General features: G+C 52.9%; 1 protein-coding gene across 1 annotated transcript in view; it reads left to right on the top strand.

The window, feature by feature from the left end:
* Positions 1-18,530, top strand: part of ADCY5 (adenylate cyclase 5) — a 154,897-nt gene that overhangs the window by 81,161 nt on the left and 55,206 nt on the right. The window contains exons 2-3 of the mRNA XM_022567243.2: positions 4,631-4,780; positions 8,664-8,785. Of these exons, the coding sequence (XP_022422951.2) occupies positions 4,631-4,780; positions 8,664-8,785 (272 nt within the window). The remainder of the gene's footprint in view (positions 1-4,630; positions 4,781-8,663; positions 8,786-18,530) is intronic.

Here is an 18,530-nt window from a genome sequence, read left to right as displayed (position 1 = left end):
TTTTTGACTTGAGAGCTCTTTATGAATTTTGGATACAAGTCTTTTTATTAGATATATGATTTACAAATAATTTTTCCCATTCTGCTGCTTGTCTTTTCATTTTCTTAACAGTGTCTTTTGAAGGCAAATGTCCTTAATCTTGATGAAGTCTGATTTATCAATTTATCATTTCTTTTCTTTTATGGATCATGTTTTGCTGTGGTATATAAGAAATCTTTGCCTAACCCAAAGTCTTGTGTTTTCTTCTGGAAGTTTAATAGTTTTAGGTTTTACATTTAGGCCTATGAACTGTTCTGAGTAAATTTTTGTATGTTTTGTGTTAATCATATGGGTATCCAATTTTTCTGGCACCGTTTGTTGAGAAGATTTTCCTTTCTCCATTTAGTTGCCTTTGTATATTTGTCAAAAATAAAGATGTGATAAATGATTTGCAGATATTTTCTCCCATTCTGTGGGTTGTCTTTTCACTTTCTTGATGATTCCTTTAGAAGCACACGACTTCTTAAATTTGATGAAGGGCAGTTTATCTCTTTTTTTATCTTTTATCATTTGTGCTTTTGGTGTAATGTCTAAGAAATCATTGCCTAATCCTAGGTCATGAAGATTTATTCCTATATTTTCTTCTAAGAGTTTTATAACTGTAGCTCTCATGTTTAGGTCTCTGATCCACTTTGAGTTAATTTTGTATATGGTATGAGTTATGAGGTACAACTTCATTTTTTTGCATGTGGATATGAAGTTATCTCAGTATCATTTGCTAAAAAGACTATTCTTTTCCCATTGAATTGTCTTGGTACTCTTGTTAAAAATCAGCAAACCATAAATGTAAGGGTTTATTTCTGGACTCTCAATTCTATTCCATTGATCTATATTTCTATCCTTAGGCCAGTACTGCACTAGATTAATTACTGTACTTTTATAGTCAGTCTTAAAATTGGGTAGTATGAGTCTTCCAACTTGGTTCATCTTCTTCAAAATTGTTTTGGCTGTGCTAGTTGTTTTGCTTTTCCATATAAATTTTAGAGTCAGCTCGTCAATTTCTTTTTAAAACCCTGGTTGGGTTTTGATTATGATTACGTTGCATCTGTACATCAGTTTGGGGTGAATTGACATCTGAACAATACTGAGTTTTCCAATACATGCACATGGTATGTCTCTCCATTTATTTAGGTCTTTTAAAATTTCTTTCAGCAGTGTTTTATAGTTTTCAGTGAACAGGTTTGCAATATTTTGTTAGATTTATGGATAAATATTTCATAGTTTTGGTGATATATAAATGGCACTTAAAAAAAATTTCACTTCTGATTGTTGCTTGCCTGTAGAAATACAGTTGCTTTTTTGTATATTGACCTTGTTTCCTGTGATCATGTATCTTCGTATTTCTAAACTTGCTTATTAATTCTGGTAGCTGTTTTGGAGATTCTTTGGGATTTTCTACACAGACAAACATGTCATCTGCAAATATAGACAGTTTTATTTCTTCCTTTCCAATCTGTATGCATTTTATTTTTTTCTCTTATCTTATTGCATGGCCTCGGACCTCCAATATGATGTTGAATACATGTAATGAGAGAGGACAATCTCGCTTTGTTCCTGATCTTAGGGGAAAACATTCAGTCTTTCACCATTAAGTATGATGTTAGCTATAGGTTTTTGTATATGCCATTGATTGGCATATACCAAGATTGAGGAATTTCCCTTCTATTACTAATTTGTTAGGAGTTAAAAAAAAAAAAATCTTGTATAGGGACTTCCCTGGTGGTCCAGCGGTTAAGACTCCACGTTTCCAGTGCAGGGGACACTGGTTCAATCCCTGGTGGGGGAACTAAGATCCCAATGCTGCACAGTGTGGCCAAAAAAATAAAAATTAAATTAAACTAAAAATCTTGCATAGATGTTAAGTTTTGTCAAATACTTCTTCAGTAACTATTGAAATAACCATATGGTTTTCTGTTTAGTCGGTTAATATGGTGAATTACATTGATTTTTGATGTTGAAACAGCCTTCCATTCGTGGGATAAACCCCACTTGGCCATGTTGCGTTATCATGCTGCATTATTCTGTCTGAGGGTAACTCTTCATATTCTCCTTTCCAGTTTCTCCTCACTCCGTTTTTTATCGTCTGGCACCTTCCTCTCACCTTTCAAAAGATATCCCCTAAAGAGAACATTCTTCAGAATTCCCTGTAGTCTGCACCTTCACCTCCACCTCCTCATCTCCTTCTCTCTCCTTAGCCCTCTCTCAGTGGTCCCCAGCGACTTCCAGGAGGTGTGCCCTTGGGCTCTCCCTTCACAGTCATTGCATTGCTTCCTACTGCAGGCTGCAGTCTGTTCCTTCCCTGCCCTTGGGGGCTTTTCTTTCTGAGTCAGCTCTGCCTTGCCAGCCCCCAGCCTCATGTAGGTCTTTGTTCCCTCATACTTTGGGCTTTTGTGGTAGCCTCCTGGCCCATCTCTCGACGCCCTGCATTCCTCTTGCCCCGGTGAACCTTCCTGAAGCCGTGTGCTCATCCTGCCATTCTTTGCTTCAGCAGTGTTCGTGGCTCCTGTTGTAGGATTGTGCCAGCACTTCTCAGCCTAACATTCAGATGTCTTTTCATTCTGGCTCCAGTCTGCCTTTCCAGCTCCAGCTCCTCTCTGTGGACTTGCCCTCAGGATCAGAGAGCCTGGGTTATTTACTCAAGGACCCTGAGTACCTCGCAAGCCTGAGCTTCCTGGATGCCCTCTCCAGGGACGCCCTTTCTTACGTCTGCCAGCCTCGGCAAACATGCCGCTAACCGCAGGCCCAGGGAGCCCGGGGCTGCCCAGCGGTCTCTCCTCACTCTGTACTCTCTTCCACTCCCTCTTGCTTGGCATGAGTCAGTTTCTGCTTCCTGTTGCTGGTTCTCTGTCAGTCTTGACCGCTTATCTCCTCAACTGGACTGTAAGCTTCTGTAGAGCAGGGGTCTTCTTTGCTTGTGATAAATAGGTTGGGGTTTTTCTCTGCAGTGCGCTTACATAAGATGACAGTGGTAGGATTCAGGGGTGGCTGAGGTTGGGGTGGGGGTGCTGGGAGTGAGCAGCTGAGTTGGTGGAGCTGTGGAGCTGGTAATCTGAGTTTGCCCCTTCCCTGAAGGCTCCTCAGGGAGGCATCTGGAGGGGAGCCAGGAGGTGCTTGAGGGGAGCCCACAGTGTCCTTCAGCCAGAAAATCAGAATTTTTTGTGCAGCCGAGGAGAGAGCAAGACTGAGACGGGAGAGGAGAAGTCTCTTTCTGTGCATGGACTGGGACAGACATGGTATAGGATGTCTCCAGGGAAAGATGGCAGCACATCTGGTATGGAGCCCACATGGCTCTGGGCCTGAGAGCCTGGGTGGAGGTCAGGGCCACCTCAGAGCTGGGCTGGGGAAAGCCTTCAGGTAGAATGCAGAGCAGAGCCAAGGACAGGGCCTCTAGGTCCAGAGACACCCTGGAAGAAGAGTCACTGCCAGGCAGCTGAAGTCCCAGAGGGAAGCCCTTTGGGATCCCAATAGACAAGTGGACTAGAGACCAGTGCAGGGCTCCTGGGGGCTGGAGGAGCCACAGCGGGAGGCGCAGGGGTCGGCCTGGGCTCCCCTTCTGCAGTTGGGACTAAGAACTAAATGTTTGGAGGGAGTGATTGAGGTCTAGAAAGCTGAGCCTCTGTGTGGCTTCTGTCCGGTATGGCCTGAGGCAAGGGCAGGACCAGGATCTGTTTACCCAGATACCCCAGGAGCTGTACCTGCCAAGAGAAGTTCTGACCAAACAGTACCTTTGCCAGGGCCTGGAATGTGCTATGTCAACCCTGCTTTTGTGGGTTGAGTTGTGTTTTCCCTTAGCTTTTCAGCAAGTATTGCTTTCAGAAGAATTGCAGCCTTGTCTCTGACCCGAGGGACAGTGGTCTTTCTCCACACACATCTCTGTCTGCACCAAGGAGGGCATCCGTGACGAGTGGGGGTAATGGTGGGTGCTTGCCAACAGGTGTGCTGGTGGGGTCGTCAGGAGGCCCTGGTGCTGGTGCAGAGAAAGAGATGAGAGCTGTGTGGACACATCCCTGCTGGCCAGGGACCTCATCCTTCCCTCAGTCCCCAGAGGACTTCACGCAGTGCTGGGTATCAGCAAGTATTTGCTTCTTGGAGCTGATTCCTGGGGAAGAGCCAGCTAAGGCCTCTCTGTGGAAGAGCAGCCCTTTGTCCTATGTGGACCCTGTCGCACTTTCAAACAATGAAGCCCTGTCCCCCTCAAGGAGCCTTCCCTGCCGTGCCCTTGCCGCCCCCAACACACACAGCTCTGTCACAGCATCCCCAAGACACCTAACCTTTTAGCCTTTGGTACCGTGGACATGGCCAGTGCGAGTATTCAGTGACTCAGCATCCTTAGGGCCACATTCTGTCACAGGCCAGCCAAGCTTTAGCCTCTGAGGACATCAGAGAGCCTGACTGATGACACTTGGCTACTCCCAGCAGTTGGCTGCGGGTGGGTGCCCTTGGCATTTGTTTGCGGGCAGCTAGGTGTGCGTTTGCTACCGTGGGGCCCGGGGGGCTCCGAGCTCTGGGACTGGGAGGGTCATGGCTGAGGCTCCAGTGCCTGGTGCCTGCTCCAGGCCTGAGCTCCGTGTCCCCCTCTCTCCCTCTGCAGCTCGTCTCCAATGTCCTCATTTTCTCCTGCACCAACATCGTGGGCGTCTGCACCCACTACCCGGCTGAGGTCTCCCAGAGACAGGCCTTCCAGGAGACCCGGGAGTGCATCCAGGCTCGGCTGCACTCGCAGCGGGAGAACCAGCAGCAGGTGAGTGAGGCCCTCCTGCCCTGAGCACAGCTGGCAGGGAGCCTGCCTCGGCCCAGCTGCTGCCTGCCCACCAGCTGTGCTCAGGGCAGCTGTCCAGCCCCGCCTCCCTGGGGGGGTGCCCAGCCTATGGGGAACGTTTCCCCTGGAGGGAGCCCAGCGTTCCTGGCTCTGTGGGAATGCTCTAGGGGCAGCTCTGGAGCACCAGCTCTAGCCCTGCCCTTGCCTGTTGCGTCCTCAGTCTCCCTGGGGTTTGCAAGCAAACCAAGCAGCTCGGGCAGCAGGAAGCAGCCCTCCACCTCTCCCCCGGGGCTGATGAGTTGGGGTGGTGAGAGCATCAGCATTCCCTCCTGGGATCGAGGTGCCCGCCAGGCGAGGGGGGAGGGAGGAGGAGAGGAGACCAAGCTGTCAGCCCCTGTGACACCCTCACTAGGCACTTCCTCTGTGATGATCTCTGGGGTTTGGTTAGTTCAGAGAAAGGAAGACGACTGTGTCTCACCCTAAACCTCACCCTCAGGAGACTCCTGGGCCGGGAGGCAGGCCATTCATGCAGCTCACAGACTCGGGGGCTTCTCCCCGTGAGCCCCGGGCAGAGGGACCTGCCCCTGTGTACTCCTCTGGCTGAGGCGGGGCAAGGACTGAGGACTTGTCAGGGTTCCCTACCTGGCATCCTGGGGGTGTCCTGTTTGGGGTTCAGGTCTGGCTGGCTCACCACTGTGTCTTCTCCTGTGTGTGAACCAGATAGAAGTTGGGATCTCTGAGACTGTGCATGGCTCCCAGACAGCAGGCCCGGAGGGAGACCCCGGGGGAGAGTGGGCAGGTCAGCAGGGTGCTGGGGCTCCCACTGGACTTGGACTCGTCCTGGCTCTCAGAGATAAGGTTACTCCAAAGCGGAGGGGCCTCCCTCTCTTCTTAGGTTCGTGTCTCGCCAAACCCTGCACGAACACTGGAGGAGGAGTCCTCTTCTGTGCTGCACACCGTGTCGGCCGACAACAGGTGTAAACACGGAGGTCTGCCTTCAGTCGTGAGGACAGGGAACCGGAGGCCTGGACGGCAGTAGTCATCTGTGCCCTCCCGCCCAGCACGGCGTGTGCGCTGTGAACACCCCACGAGCACAGAGTTTGCCACAGTGTGAGGGCCTCTCTGCCTCTGGATTCAGCCCACGGCTGGTGACATCCAGATGGCTGTGCCGGGGGGAGAGCTCTGCTGAGCCTCTCCAGGCCCTCCCCCAGTCACCATCTGCCCCTGCTTCCCTTCCAGCCCCACGCCCGGCCGCTGTGCCTGGCTAAGTCCCCAGCTCAGGCAGTCCAATCTGAGGCCTGGCCTTCCCATGTGCTCTCTTAGCCCCATCTGGGCTCCAGGTCCAGCCTCTTGAATGAAACCTGTTCCCAGGGGTGTCCCTGAGTCTTCCCACTGTCTCTTCTTGACAAGCTTACCTCACCTCTCTGCACCCTGCTCACCCCCAAGCTCCTACCTGCCTCAAAAGCCCCCCTCTCATCCCTGTTCCAGACCCCAGCATCTCTCACGTGAGATCAGGACACCTTCCTTCCCCTTCTGGATTAGAGAATGTTCCCCCTCACTCCTGGGTCCTGTCCCTTCTCGAGTAAAATTAGCATTTACAGGGCTTCCCTGGTGGCGCAGTTGTTGAGAGTCCGCCTGCCGATGCAGGGGACACGGGTTCATGCCCCGGTCCGGGAAGATCCCACATGCTGCGGAGTGGCTGGGCCCGTGAGCCATGGCCGCTGAGCCTGCGCATCCGGAGCCTGTGCTCCGCAACGGGAGAGGCCACAACAGTGAGAGGCCCACGTACTGCAAAAAAAAAAAAAAAAAATTTAGCATTTACAGTGCCTCACAGTTTACTTGCATTGGCCCTGGCCAGGCTGGACATTCCAGAAATTCCACAGGGATTTGGGGGAGAAAATATGTTTGCCATACCATGTTTCAGGCCAAGGTACTGGGGAGGGGAGGCATGCTTCCTGGGGACAGGCACTCCTCACCTAGCCGGGGCCCAGAGTCAAGCCTCCCCTGCCCTCTGCAGAAAAGGATGCTCTTAGATCTGAGGATGCTTCTAGGTGCCACCTGATGAGGGGACTCAGCACTGTTCCCCAGCCAGCCCCTGCCCACTCGTCCTGGCCCTCAGCCCCAGAGCTACTTATAAATGTAGGAAGGTCTCTCATGAATCTATACAATTTGTAGCACACTTTCTCCCAGTCATCCTGTATTTCCACAGAATTGTCCTTTAGCTTGTATTGATATTTTTATCACCAGTAGCTGTTCACTGAGAGTTCAGTAAATATGAAATGGCCTTTAATGGCCGTGTGCACTGATGTCTGGGGTGGCCAGACCAGCCCACAGAGAGCACCATTCCTCACTAGTCCACTAGAGTTTCCTAAGCATAAGGCTGTCAGCTCTGGAGCTGAACAAGACGCAGTTCCCACCCTCAGGGAGACCCCAGTAACAGACCATTGACATTGAAATGCAGAGCGATCAGGGGCTCTATAAGAAGGCCCAGGGTGGCAAGGGGATGCTGGAAGCTGGAGCCAGGACCCTCCTCCTGGGACAGGGCTGAGCCTGAGGTACGTTAGCAGCAGTACTTGAGGATGGTGATTCTAGTTGAGGAGCAAGGCCTTGACCTTCGTGATCAGGAGGACGGGGGTGCCAAAGGCACAAAGGCACAAAGGCAGGGAACTTGAGAAGAAGGACCATCGGGGGCATGGTGAGCATGGTGTGGGCATGATGTCATCTGCTGGTGGCAAGACGTAAGGCGGGCAGCCGGCCGAGGCAGTGGGTGTGGGAGGTGAGCAGGGGAGGCGCTGATGGAAACCTTGCTCCCAGAGGCCAGGAGGAGGGAGGGGAGCAGCAGAAGAGTCTTAGGGCCACGTGAGAGAGCGGCCCAGCTTCCGGTGCTGAAGGAGTGGAGAGAGAACGAGGACGGCTGGAGACCGCCAGGAGGAAAGGCTCCAGAGGAGAGGATTCGTGAGCGAGCCTGGGAGAGCTCCTGGTGTGGGGAGGGGGCTACAGAGGGTGCAGGTAGGGGTTGGACCTCTCGGAGCAGTCAGGCCCCGGAGGAGAACACAGAAAGGGGGCCAAGTCCAGACCCCATCAAGGGCTGCCGTGACCCTACCCAACTTCACAGGGTGGCCCTGGCCCCTCTCCTGGCTTTTCTCCAACCTCCCCTTCAGCCGGTCTTAATTTCTTGGTTTCTCAAAGTCGGCAAGCTTTCCCATCCTCCTGGGCCACCATCCCCTACTTCGAAATGGAGCCCCCTCCTTCACAGGTCATCCTCTGGTGCCCACGAAGCCTTCTGTGACCACCCTGCTTCTCCCCAGCCTGCGTCAGGTCACCCTGCTCAGTGCCCTGTAGTACCTGTAGCCCCACAAGACTGGGAATTTGTGAAGGAGGAACTTTGCCTGTCTCGTTCACGGTTATCACTCCTGGCACCCGGCATGACGCCAGGAACATGGGCGGTGCTCAGTGAATATTTGGTGACTGAACGAATCTCATCAAGAGCTCCCAACAACCCCATCCCTATTTATAGATAAGGAACTGGAGGCTCAGAGAAGTTCAGTCATTTGCCCAAAGTCTCAGGTGACACCCAGGATTCTGACCCCAGGTGTCTGGTACTACAGATTCACCAGGAGTACTTTTCCCCATGTACGCGAAGAACCAGGAGCTGTCCCAGGGAGATGGGGGCCAGGTAGCCCTGGGGCATGACTCCACACCCAGCACATACAAGCGTTAGCTCCATGAGTTTCCGGAGAGCCTGAAAAGTTTTCCAGGGCCCTGTGGGTGGGGGCTCAGGTGGGGAGGAGTGAAGCCTGGGGAGGGGAGGGGACTGCCAGGCATGGGGAGGAGCTGTGATGAAAACATCTGCTTCCCTCCCCAGGAGCGGCTCCTGCTGTCTGTCCTTCCCCGTCACGTTGCCATGGAGATGAAAGCAGACATCAATGCCAAACAGGAGGATATGATGTTCCATAAAATTTACATCCAGAAACATGACAACGTGAGGTAGGGGTGAGGCTGGGGGGCAAAGGCAGGGTGGGAAGACTGAACCCCAAAAGAGGTGACATGTCCCTTCCCTCCCCTTCAAGAGGGCACAGCCCAACGGGGTGGTCTGGTGGCTTTGGAACGTGTGTTGTCTGGGGCACCCCAGCCCCGCCCCTCTAGGTCTGTTGAGTGAATTAGTATTGGTGGGGAGGAGGTGAGGCTGCAGCAAGGAGGAGGAAGGAGAAAGCAACACCACCAGCTCTTGGGGAAACTCCTAGCCTAACAAGGGAGACAGAAAGTACAAACTTGGGACCCACATGTCACCATCATTGTCTCAATCTTCACCACCATCCAGCAGCCTCCATGCCTTCTAAGCCAGTGTGTGCCAGGCACTGAACCAGGCATTGTCCACCTCACTGCTAATCCTGTCAGGAGGCTGACAACCCTGCAGGGTGGGGACCCTTATTAACATCCCTTGTTTAGAGACTGAGCTCAGAATGGCTAAGACCCCCGGCCAAGGTCACTCAGCCAGGAGTGGTAAAGCGGTGTGTGCCCAGGTCGGCCCACCTTGAAGCCCACGCTCCTTTTAGTGCGTGTTTGTGGCTTCCCTAGACAGAAGCTCTGACAGCAGGGACGGGCAAACAGAGTGCAAAATCTGCTTCTGTGTTCCATGGGGACATGAAGCGATACAGTGGCCTTCATCCAGCATGGCTTCCTGGAGAGCCTGCTAATTCTCCCACATGCCCAGAAAAGGAGCTGCTGTGTTTGCCTTCGAGAGGGTTGCTTCCTCCCTGGGCGAGTTTTCCTAGGACCCATGAGTCCTCTAAGGTTGGTGTAAAGAGGACATTTTGGAGGTTTGGGCTGAATTTTCAAGTTTGGGTTAAAGAGAATAATACAAATTATTGTGCGTGGGTGCATGTGCACGCACACACAAATACACACATTCGAGATGAGGCTGATGGCAGCGGGAGTGGGGAGGGCATGTGTTGTCTTGCAGAGTGGACAGAGCTGCCCAGTCCCCAGGGTGCCCCGAAATCCGACACTGCCGATTCTGCCCGTGTGTCCTCCATCCAACTCCCAAGACAGATTTGAAGCCTTTGGGAGAAAATAGTACCTGGACAATACATTTGTCCTCAGTTTTCAGAGTATCCCAGCCCCATGACGCCCACCCACACTCCACTGTCAGGCAGGGAGAGTGTGGCCAGCAGCAGCCTTGGACTCTCAGGAAGAAAGCTGCCCTGGCCGAGTCTCCACGCCGAGGAGGTGTCCCGAGGGGCTGCGGGCTCACCTCAAGAGGGAGGTGGGGTCCAGGCCTCGGTAGGTGGTGCTGATGCGAGGTCTCCGTCCTCGGCTCGTCACATCTGCCTCTGTCCTCACATGGTGGAATAATCACTAGCAATAGTTAATGCTTGTATAGAGCTTTCTTTAACCCAAGCACTGTTCTAAGCGCTTTTGTATATTCGCTTAATCCCCACAACAAATATAAGAGGTTGGTACTGTTATTATCTCCTTTTAACAGGTGAATAAACAGGCACAGAGATTAACTTGTCCAAGATCCATAACTGGTTAAGTGAGGGAATCGCCCCCAGAAAGCTTTTTGGTATTGGAGTTTTTACCTGGTCTGACTACTTGACAGATTTATTTTATACGCCAGCAGAAGGGGTTTGTGGATGACTCTGTAGGAAGGAGGCCTGGGGAGCCCTCAGGGAAGAGGGGACTCAGAGGAGAGGAGGAGAGAGGTTTGGCTTCCCACCTGCGTGTGTGTGACTCAGGAGCCACGGGGCCTTTCCTGTCTGCTGGCTGCCCCGCAAATCTGGGGGGCCCCACCTTAGGACATGTAAAGAAACAGCCTTGTTTATCAGAACAAGTCCCAGAGGTCCAAAGTTCAGGTGGGAAGGAGTGACCCGCGAAGTGGTCCCAACACATACAAACCCCTGAGCTCCGCCCTTTGGAATTTTCTCTCTTGGTCCTGTCTTCGCCGCTGGCCCTGGCCGCTGGCCCTGGCATTGCTCTGTTCCAGGCAGAGCATGGACGAAAGGTGCTTTCCTTGATTGCTCTTAGCACAGCAGAGCTTTCAGCAGATTTACCGAAATAAAAAGTGGAACCCAAAGGAAATCCAGAAAATTCCCCACCCAGAAACCGTCTGGCGTTCAAGGCACAGGTTCTCAGCCTGGCTTGGCTGGCACAGCTGCCACGTCTGGCCTCCTCTGCATCTCTGCCCAGTACCTTGCCCTCTCACCCCTCTGTCCTCCCAAATGGGGGGCTTCGTCTCACTTCCCGTCCCTCTGTTGCTGGCTCTTGGGCCCACAGCCCTCCAGCAAAAGGGTTTGGTCAGAGAGGCTGACTCAGGCCTCTTCCGCAGTGACTGCCCTACGGAGTGGCCCACCCTCTGGGTGACACCCCCTCACCCCTCCACTCCCACAAAGGCTGTGACTTCGGGTCAATACAAGAATCACAAGAGTGGCTAGAACATCGGCACGGCAAGAATCAGAATCAGACCCCAGCCATGGGGGGTGGGGATTGTCTGTTCTAGAATGCGCTCAGGATCAATAAGAGCAATCAGGAAAGAGATGAAAGGACAGAAAAGCTAAGATGCCATCATTTTCATGGGGACAGACATAATTCTGGCTCTGAAATTGCCAGGACTAGGGGTGGCTGGTACACATCAGAGGCCAGCCGCAAGCAATCATATGCAGATATCCCGCTGGGGCCCCTCCCTGTTCATCAGCCTCCACGTGCTGCTCTTGGTGGAAACATGTTGCTCTGGTCTCTGGTTTTGGGCTGAACCTTTGGCTTGGGTTGGGGGTTGAGTAGTAGGCGGAGGGATGACATCACAGTGTAGAAATGCACTTTGGGGCTTGGCTCGGGGTCCAGGGATTAGCCCTGGGGCCCTAGGCAAGGCGGCCCTTCATGTCTCTGCTGTGTGGCCAGGGCAAGTTACAGGCATTGAGCCACTCTGAACCTGTTTCCTCACCTGCATAATAGGATAGGAAAAGTACCTACTTAACAGGGTTTGTTAGAGGAAATGAAGGGCTTCCCTGGTGGCGCAGTTGTTAAGAATCCGCCTGCCCATGCAGTGGACATAGGTTCGAGCCCTGGTCCGGGAAGAGCCCACATGCCACGCAGCAGCTAAGCCCGTGCGCCACAACTACTGAACCTGCGCTCTAGAACCCGCGAGCCACAAGTACTGAAGCCTGTGCACCTAGAGCCTGTGCTTCTCAACGAAGAGTAGCCCCCACTTACCGCAACTAGAGAAGGCCCGTGCGCAGCAATGAAGACCCAACGCAGCCAAAAATAAAATAAATAAATTTATTTAAAAAAAAAGAAAAACAGTAAATGAAATAATATGAGGAAAGCGCTTAGCACAATATCTGGCACAGAACAAGTGTTCACTAATTGGGAGCAGCTATTGTTACTGTTATTATTATGATTATTACCACACTCCTATCAGCAAAGCAAGGCCTGGGGATTCTCAATCTGGAGTGGAAGGGTGATGAGTCACATTTGTCAATTCTCTGTGGAGTTGTAATATTTAGACAGGGTGATGACATGCTGTTCTCTAACCCCACTGAGAGCAAGGCCACAAGAAAAATAAATCAACTCTGAGGTGTGACAGTTTGGGCCTGGATCTAAGGGAGAGAAGAGACTAATGGGTGGCCAGAGAGTTTGGCCTGGGCAGGGAAGGGGGACAGACAGGTGCCCATCACTTTCCGTGGCCTCATTCTCCCCAGGCCCCGAGGAGGATCATTGCACAGTATACAATTCTCAGGATTCCGGGGGGCCTGTCAGATGCTCTGGTGCTGGGCCACCACTGGCTGTGGGTTGAGGCAGGCCAGAGGCCAAGGAACCCGCAAGACCCCCATGGAGCCCCCCAGATGCCTCTCCTGTCTGATGTGTCGGGTGGAGATGTTTCAGCCCCTCTTGCTGGACAGCTCAGTTGGGGCTGGGGCCATGGCTGGATTCAGACCTGTGGCTTGAGAGCCCTCCTGCCTCCCCTCCCCTCCCCCCAGACATCTGGCCCTGCTGCAGCCACAGCGCCAGGGTGAGAGGAGGGCCGTGCTGTCCCTACTCCTGGGACAAGGGCCTCGGGACATGTCGGCGGAGGCTGTTCTGGGCTGGGGGCTCCTGGTGCTCTGCTCTGAGGGGAGGGAGATGGGGGTTGGAGGAAGGGACACCCAGAGAACGTACCACATGGGGGAGCAGAGTAAAGGTACTGATGCAGCCAGAACCCAGGTGCCACCGGGTTACCCCTGCCGAGAGGTCACCATTGTGGAGGAAGATGAGTGTCTGCGTTGAGCAGGCTAGTTCACTCCCCGCTCTGCCACTTAGTAGCTGTGGGCACTTGGGCAGGTCACCTAGTCTAAGCCTCGGTTTCCTCATCTGTGACATGGGAATGGTGATGCCCTTCCATTCATCCATTCAGCAGAGGTTTCACCTCTACCTCCATCGCTGGGAATCACCAGCTGTGCTCTCAGACACTTAGCCAGAGGCAGGACCGTGCTGGCAATGGGGTGGGGGGGGACACTGTCTGTGTCATGGGGAAGCTCCTCTTCTGTTTGGGAGGACACACAAACAACAGGTTAATTAGTAAATTGGGGATGCGTCACATGGGGAGCGGGGGTAGTGACCTGGCGACATGGACTTTGCATTCTGATAGAATACAGTGCTAGACAACCCACCTCTCAGTCACTGAGGAGCAGAGCCTGTAGGAGGGGGGGCCCTGGGACTTCTTGCCGGGGTGCTGGAAGGGTAGGGCAGCTACAGCGTTCAGTGTGTAAAGCACCAGGCCCAGGAGGTGGCTGCACACTGTTTGCCCTGCGGAAGCAGAGCAGGCTCCTGGGCAGGCTACCAGGTGAGAGTCAAGGTCAGGTAACCCCAGAGGTTTCGGGAGGAAGGGAACACCCAGCCAGGCCTGAGAGGGTACTGAAGGGTTCCCTGCTTCCGCAAGGGTCCCTGCTGGATGAGGAAGACCTGTACCTGATTGGCCAGTACGCTGGAGCCCTTAGGTTTTACAGGTTGCAGATGGTGGGATCATTCCAGACTCTGCTCTCTGTGGGGGTGGAGAGAAGGCCACCTCCTCCAGGGGGGGCGCTGGTCCTCTGCTGAAGGAGGGCCGGGGCAGGGCGGGGTGCAGTCTTGACTCACTGGCTTGAATGAGAGCCTCATTCTCAGAGACCCAGGAGCCCTGTGGGGCTGGAGCTGGGGGCCTGGCAGAGGAGCTGCTGTCCCGGGGGTGGAAGTGAGCTTACACCTTCGCCCTACACAGGGTGGGTGTAGCAGGGTCTGGGGAGGGCTGCCCTTCCCCCGCCCTTCCCTTCTTTCCCTGTCTCTCCCCAACCTCCCCCTTTTAAGGTTATCGGCTCCTCTCCTGTCTCCTTCAAGGGCTTGGCTGCATCCCCAGGTCACTCCGGGCGTCTGGCTCAGCTACAGCATGGTTCTGGATTATAATGACCACTCCGCAATGTCTGCGATGCTCTGATACCCGCGGGCGGATTGTGCACCCTGTGGGCAGAGATTGAAAATGTTTACCCTCCCCACGTCCCCAGCCAGCGGATGGACGAGAGGTGTGGCCCACAAACATGCAGCTTTCCTGTCTCCAACCTGATATTAAGAAAAGTATTCTTTTCTTGTCATCTTCTGTATCAATTATAGATATAAGTGGTCTTATATTATCCTCTCATTCATTCCACAAACATTTATTGAGCTGCTACTGTGTGCCAGACATGACTCAAGAGTAGATGGAAAAGACACCATGCTTGCCCCTTAAGGAATATCCAGCCCTCACCAGTGAGGTAGGGCTGAGCCTGGTGCTCTGGGAACGTGGCTGACGACCCAGCCGGAGCCACTGGGGTTGGGTCTTTTCTTTCAATCAGTCAATCAATTAACTAATTATTTTTGTTGTGGTAAAATATACATAGTATCAAATGTGCCATTTTAACCACTTTAAGTGCGCAGTTCAGTGGCATTAAGAACATTCATATTGCTGTGCAACCATCACCACCATCCGTCTCCAGAAGCCTTTTCATCTTGCAGAACTGAAACTCTTTACTCATTAAATACTAAATCCCCATTCCTCAACTTCCCCCAGCCCCTGGCAACCACCATTCCACTTTCTATGTATTTGGCTACTTCCAGGTACCACATTTAAATGGGATCATACAGTATGTGTCCTTTTGTGTCTGGCTTATTTCACTAAATGTCTTCAAGGTTCACTCATGTTAGAGAATGTATCATGTTTTCCTTACTGTTTTAAGGCTGAATAATATTCCATTGTATGTATTTACCACATTTTGTTTATCTGTGCATCCATAGATGGACACTTGGGTTTCTTCCATCTCTTGGCTATTGTGAACAGTGCTGCTATGAACATGGGTGTACGAATATCTCCTTGAGTCCCTGCTTTCAAACTTTTGGGTATATGCCTAGAAGTGAAATTGCTATATCATATGGTAATTCTATTTCTAACTTTTTGAAGAGCCCCATACTGTTTTCCATAGTGGTTCACGATTTTACCTCTGCACCAGCAGTGCACAAAGGTTCCAGTTTCTTCACATCCTTGCCTGGGATTGGGTCTTGACAACAGACCTGAGTTTGTCCTGGGACACAGAATGGGGATCAGTGGGGAATGGAGCCAGCACCGCTCTGGACTCAAAATGGGGGGCCCGGGGGGAAACTAGAAGAGAGAGAAGTCGGGGCACAGGTTCACTGGCCAGTTAAACATGTCAGGCTGTCTTGGAAACAGCTGGAATCAGTTGTGCTTTGTGATTCTGATTCTAATAAGAATTCAGACCCAGGAAGGCTGATTCTGGGCAGAGTGAGTCAAAGAAGGCATTGTGAAGATGGAAGGGTTAGAGTCTTCTTTCAGAAGGCCTGAAAGAAGAATGTGATTTATTTTCCATCTTTTAAAAATTAACACTTTATTATGCAAAGGATGTAGGTTCTTTATAGAAAACTTGGAAAATAAGAGCAGCATGAGAAGAAAATCAAAAGCACCCACCTTCTCACCACTGAGAGGTCCCGACTACCGCTTGGTTCTGGGGCAGTTCCCCTCCCTTCAGTGTTTCTCCTTTAGGAAGCATTTCCCCAGTTCTCCCCAGACTCTGGAAACTGAAAGCCTGCAAGTGCCGTGGAGGCTTCATTGTCTGGGTGGGGGGAGTAGGATTTGGTGGACAGAAATAAGAGCGAGGCGCTGGGGCGTTGGAATGGGGTCTGCAGGAGGCCCTGAGGCCGGCAGTGGGGATCCCAGGACATACCTTGATCCCAGACCCCCTGGACCTGGTCCTGGTGGTCAGGCTTGTCAGAGAGCCCTCTGCTTCCTGAAGGAAGGTGTCCTGTCTCTGTGGGAGCGGAGAGGGCACGGCTGTCCCAGGGCAGATTCTCCCTGTAGGTGGCTGTGTGCCAACACCCAGTATGTTCAGCATCCTCTCGCCGGCTTTCCCCCTTTGCCTCTCGCAGCCTGTGTCCTCAGATGGTCCTCTGGCTGCTCCCCGTTCAGATGCCCCGCTGATCGTTTTCCACCACCCCTCAGAAAATGCCCAGTCATCTGGAGCCCATTCTCAGCCGGGTGGTAACAGGACCACACCTGATTGTGTTGCTTACCTAGGGCATGGCAGAGGCCCATTGACCCTCCTTTATCTTACAAGGAGCATGGACCTGGGTGGCTTTCTGGGTGGTGGGGCTTGGAGCAAATGGAGCGATGCTGACCCTGGACCCTCTTGGTCCAGAAGAGACCCCTGGCTTGTGGCTGGGCTTCCCCAAGCTACACACTGGGGGCCTCCAGGGCACTTCCTGCCCTGCTTCCCCAGAACCTTCCTCTCCCTCTGGGCCCACAGTCCCAGGAGCTGGGCTGAGACCTTGCCATGCTCCCTTCCCGGCCCCCACCGCATGACCTCTGTTTCCCCAGGCCCCTGCTCTTCCTGGTCCCACCTGGACGGATGGCTTGATTCTTGGCATTTCTCAAGTTCCCTCTCCGTGCCAGGCAGGGAGTGCTGGAGTTCAGACGGGTGGGTTCTCATGCTGCTGCCCGCCCAGGCCCCTAGCTCCTGGCTGTTCAGAGATGCTATGGAATGTGGCTTCTGCACAGGAACGGGATCAGATGCCGGCAGTTCCATAAGTCCTAGAGCCTGTTGGCAGTGAGAGGGAGCAACAGTGAGGAAAGGCACTTAACCAAAACTGCACATGGGAAGGCTGAGCTGAAGCTGTGACAGAGCTGAAGGGCCTGTTGTGGTAATTGGGATGAAGAGCCTGCCCGCTCCTGCCTCTAGAACAGAATGCAGGCGACCATGAGTGATGGACGGCAGGCAATTAGGGAGGAGCGCACAGCCGGAGCGGGCCTACCCAGCTTCCGCAGACCCACCACGAGGGCCTGATCACGTTGCCAAGACAAGCTCTCAAGTGGGAGCTAATCGATGAGTTAGTACTGTGCCACGTGTCTGGGCCCCGCGCTGTTGTAAAATGGCCTTCGGAATTACCAAGGAGCGGATCGGGCAATGTTGGCCAGCAGAACAGACAGCCTGCCGTTGGGTAAACCTCGTAAAACAGAGGAGCCTCCAGAAGTGACAGACACGAAGCAGAATCCTCCCCTGAGGAGGCAGAGGAGGGTGACTTTGCCTGTGGCAGGAGGTGGGGGAATGTGGAGGTGGCAGAGTCTCCACCAGCGTGGAGCAGAGGCTGCAGGGCTCAGACGTGGGACCTGTCCCAGCTCCGCACCAGCTAGAAGCCTTGCTTGGAGCAACCTGCTCCCTGGCTGCTGGTTGCTGTCACACCACCTGAAGGAAGGGAACCAGCAACCTGCCCCTCCCTGATTCCTCAGCAGCTGTCGAAAGAACTTCTTTTACGGAAGAATAGGTCCCAGCAGATTGGAGGGAGGGTCAGCCTTTCTTTTTGTTTATTTTAATTAATTAATTAATTTTTTGGCTGCACTGGGCCTTCGTTGCTGTGCGCGGGCTTTCTCTAGTTGTGGCGAGCGGGAGCTACTCTCCGTTGCAGTGCGCGGGCTTCTCATTGCAGTGGCTTCTCTTGCTGCGGAGCATGGGCTCTAGGCGCGCGGGCTTCAGTGGTTGTGGCACGCAGGCTCAGTAGTTGTGGCTCACACGCTCTAGAGCGCAGGCTCAGTAGTTGTGGCCCACAGGCTTAGTTGCTCTGCGGCATGTGGGATCTTCCCGGACCAGTGTTCGAACCCGTGTCCCCTTCTTTGGGAGGCAGATTCTTAACCACTGCACCACCTGGGAAGTCCCGGAGGGTCAGGCTTTCTAAGGCACCTGGAAGTCCCGTCCACACGGATGTTGTTTCCGATGTCCTCTGGCACAGACCAGGAAGATGCCTGGCCTCCATCACTATTCTACCGTTTGTTCCGTGAACACTGCTGGATATCTGCTGGGTGCCAGGCCCGGGGCTCCCCACACTCGTGTCTCAGATAACGTGCTTGGGACCTCAAGAGGCCCAGTGGAGTAGAAGGAAGAGCTACTAGAGTTACTGGTCCTGCCTCTTCCTTGCTTTACACTATGAATATTCTCTTCCATTCAACAAATATATATTAGACACTGTGTGGGTTGAACTGTGCCCTCCTAAAAGATCCGTTGAAGTGCTAACCCCTCGTATCTGTGAATGTGACCTTATTTGGAAATAGGGTCTTTGTGGATGAAATCAAGTTAAGATGAGGTCATGCTGGAGAGGGTGGGCCCCTAATCCAATATAAGTGGTATCCTTATAGGAAGAGGAAAATGCCATGCAAAGACACAGATACGCATGGAAAATGCCTTATGAG

Source organism: Delphinapterus leucas, chromosome 4 (assembly GCF_059928025.1).
Source record: "Delphinapterus leucas isolate spDelLeu-1000000601 "Yukka" chromosome 4, BTC_Dleu_Yukka2, whole genome shotgun sequence".
Classification (NCBI taxonomy): Eukaryota; Metazoa; Chordata; class Mammalia; order Artiodactyla; family Monodontidae; genus Delphinapterus; species Delphinapterus leucas.
This window is presented reverse-complemented; position numbering and strand designations above follow the sequence as displayed.